This window comes from Leiobunum rupestre, chromosome 9 (genome assembly GCF_980474605.1).
Source record: "Leiobunum rupestre chromosome 9, qqLeiRupe1.1.hap1, whole genome shotgun sequence".
In the NCBI taxonomy this organism is placed as follows: domain Eukaryota; kingdom Metazoa; phylum Arthropoda; class Arachnida; order Opiliones; family Sclerosomatidae; genus Leiobunum; species Leiobunum rupestre.
Window position 1 is genome coordinate 57,023,947 of NC_143392.1, and position 3,795 is coordinate 57,027,741.

At 32.8% G+C, this 3,795-nt stretch overlaps 1 protein-coding gene across 1 annotated transcript; it reads left to right on the top strand.

Annotated features, from left to right (window-relative positions):
- Window positions 1-202: 202 nt before the first annotated feature.
- Window positions 203-3,490, top strand: LOC149931587 (uncharacterized). Its single transcript, XM_090158003.1, has 5 exons — window positions 203-2,174; window positions 2,841-2,985; window positions 3,039-3,257; window positions 3,314-3,413; window positions 3,479-3,490. The coding sequence occupies exons 1-5, from the start codon at window positions 203-205 to the stop codon at window positions 3,488-3,490; spliced, it is 2,448 nt and encodes an 815-aa protein (XP_090014129.1).
- Window positions 3,491-3,795: the final 305 nt, after the last annotated feature.

The window sequence follows — 3,795 nt, forward strand, 5'->3', positions numbered from 1 at the left end:
TATTAAAATAGTGACTTAAATGTCAGTGTCATTGCCCTCCTCGCACTTAGTATGATTTTATAAAGAAAAACAATTTTTAAAATGGATTGTGCTTTTTAATTGACTTCCCAAAAATGTATTTTTTGTGAATTTTTTTTATTTTTTGAAGGAATTCCTTTGGGATTAGATGTCATAAAGCTGAGAATAACTGAATTTTTTCGTCATGGTAGCTTACGTGTGTTCTATATGTAATTCAAAAAAATACACGCCTCTTTTGTGGCTAAAACATTTGAGAACTCTACATTTGCCAGAACCTAACAGAAGATATAAATGCGCGTTTCAGCCCTGCCCTAAAGTATTTGAAATATTTGAGTCATTAAGAACCCATGTGTACAGAAAACATATGCATAAAGGAGTATCAACAGAGGGCAATGAAATTTTTAATATGAGTAACGGCTTAGATCAAGACAATATAGTCAATAACGACGAAGAAAGCAGTGATGAAATAAATGTTTATACAATTGAAATGAAAGATCAAGATATATCTGGTCTCGAAAAGAAAGCAGCTTTAACAGTGTTAGGGATTCGCGAAAAATTCAAACTTCCTAATAGTGTAGCAAGTATAATATCTGAAAATGTTGCAAAACTTTTAGAATGTTCAATTGAAGTAGTTGTTAATCAAGTCAGGGGAATCGGGAATAATCAAAATGATGCTGAAATTAGGAAATTAACTAGAGATTTAACTGCCATAATGAAAACAGAGTACGGTTTAAATAAATTTTGCAAAGATAACTTAAATTTAGTTGAGCCTGTTGACTTTTTGTTAGGAACAAGAACATTAAATAAGAAAGTTTTCAGAGAAACAATGAGCTATGTTCCAATTATTGACGTTCTTAAGTACATGTTGAATCATAACGATGTTTGGGAAGAATTTTCAAAACCAAAGACGACAAATGAGCGATACATGTCTGATTATCATGAAGGCTTAATGTGCAAAGACCACCCACTTTTTGGTCAAAATCCATTAGCTTTAAGGCTTCATTTCTATTTAGACGAAGTGGAACTAAATAACCCCTTAGGTGCCAAAAGGGGAAAACATAAGGTGACTTTAGTGTATTACACGCTTGGAAATTTACACCCAAAGTTTCGAAGCAAACTAAGTGCCATAAATTTAGCTGCAGTTATACGATATCCAACCCTCACAAAATATGGATATAGTAAATGCTTGAAGCCCTTGTTAGAAGATCTAAATACTGTTCGTAATGAAGGTTTTCAAGTTAGAAATGTTTTAGTTAAGGGTGGTTTAGCTACAATATCAGGGGACAATCTTTCAAGTCACTCTGTTGGAAATTTCTCACAATGTTTTTCTTCCGGGAGGATATGTCGGTTTTGTTTGGCAACCAAAGATCACATATCCATAACATTTGATGAAAATGACATGAATTTGAGAACAGAAGAAATTCATGATTATCATTTAGATGCGGTGATTCAAAATCCTGATAATTCGAGTATATATGGTGTTAAAGGGCCCTCAGCATTTTCTATTTTAACTGATTTCAAAGTAACTGAAGCCCTCCCACCGGATATTATGCATGACTTTTTTGAAGGAATAGTTCCCAACATATTAAAATTAACTATAAAATATATGGTTGACAATATATGTTCTCTAGATTATGTTAATTTTACAATTCAAAATTTTCCGTATGGGGATCTCCATGTCAAAGATAAAAGTGTTCCAATTACGAAGGGAATATTGTCAGGGAAAGGGTGGAATTTGGTAGGCACGGCAGCTCAAAAAATGTGCCTGTTACATTTTTTTCCTTTAATGTTTGGTTCTGTAATGGCTGCTGAGGACAAACATTGGCAATTAATCTCAATATTAGCGGAAATTAAAGAAATTATAACCGCACCAGTCATTGACAAATATTGGTTGCATCACCTTTATGATATTATCATTGACTTAAATGAATTGTTTAAAGAGCTACCAAATGCACATTTCACTCCTAAATTTCACTATTTGACCCATTATGCCCGACTTATTTTATTTTATGGCCCATTAATACGTCTTTGGTGCATGCGCTTCGAAGCAAAACACCAGTATTTCAAAAATATTGCAAGCGCGTGTCACAACTTCATCAATATTGGCACAACTCTCTCAAAAAGACATCAAATGTTACAGTGTTGGGAAAGAAGTGGTGAGAAGGGTTTGGAAGTAAACACCTACGCAAAGTCAATAAAGCTCAGTTTCTCTCAACTTCCCATTTTATTAAAGGAATCTTTACGCAATTATCTAAAATCGTTAAAAAATCCTTTAATCTCTCAGTTCGTTTCAGTTCTTAGAATTGATTGTGTAACGTACAAAATAGGCTTCCTCTTTTGCGTTTCAGTTTCGGGTAACGGAATTCCTTTGCTTGTCAAAATATATTTTATTTTTAAAATAAATAACGAGTGGATTGTATGTGGCCGACTGACCCACTGTATTAAGTTTATCAGCCATCAGAATTGTTATGAAATCGGTGAAATAGACGTATGGGAATTTTTTAAACCAGGTGATGAAATAGATAGTTTCCCAATGCAAATATACAAACTAAATAACAAAAATGTTGTTGTCTTGAACCATAGAATTTGTGACATTCATAATGTTTAAATTAAATAAATTTTTTACTCTGCGGTGTATCAATCAAAATATTTAAAATAAAAAATAATTAAAAAAAATTGTTACAGTGTCAAACGTATTACAATGAACTATCACGTGACTTGTAATAAGTCAAAAAAGTGTTTTTCTTGTCCAGAAGCTACAACCAAAGACGATTTCATAAAAAAACTTCAAAGTCTCTTTGCTAATGTTATTATTGGAATAGTGCAATTATTTAATAAAGACTTTGAAGATTGGGAAGATCACGACTTCAGTGCTGGTTTGCCTCCTAATAAGTCCAAGCTTAATTTAATTCCTAAGGATGTTGAAAAACCAACTGACAACCTCAGTGAAATCACACTTCCTGAAAGGTATTTTTGAAAATAAAACGTTTTCATTATTATATAGATTTTTTCTGATTTAGCTTGAATAACACGCCTCCTACGGAATTAGAAACCTGCACTTCGTCATTGAATGTTAGTTCCAGTATAGATAATACTGCAATACCCAGACCATATATAATTCCAAGATTTCCCAAGGATATTAACAAAATGATTGCCACAAAAAATGCTGAGGTTTTTTCCAGACCTAATAAGTCGAAAATTGTCAGAATAATATACGAAGACATCTCTAGATATACAATGTGATTATTAAGATTTTGTAAAATATGGAGTTTTGATTTTTCCCCCCATATTATAGGTATCCAACTTCCAAAGAGTATAACCACATTGGGGAGGCCATGATTACAGAACATCCTTTCATGGAATCCAGACTAAAGATTCGAAATAGAATTGGTTATGTAAGTATTTCTCTTAGATTAGAATGTGAGTATTGATATAAAAGTATCAGTGTCGTATCTACCAGGGGGTGAATTAAAAATTAATTATTTTGAATGATGTATTGTATCGGGTAAATTTAAATGTTGAAATTGAATGCTACGTGAGAGAGCCGCAAACTTTGTGAAATGCTCCGGGCGTATAAGTCTGGCTTCGCCACTAAATAGTATTATTCAATATTTATTTATCAGGAATGTTGGACGGAAGCTCTTAAAACTAAATTCACTCATGAGCGTGAAAAACAGAAAAAAAGTTTGGAATCCAAAGATGAACAAAATTTGCAGATTGAAAAGAACGCTAACCGAAAGCGAAAAGTTCCATCGGTAGAAAACTCGATTGAAAATA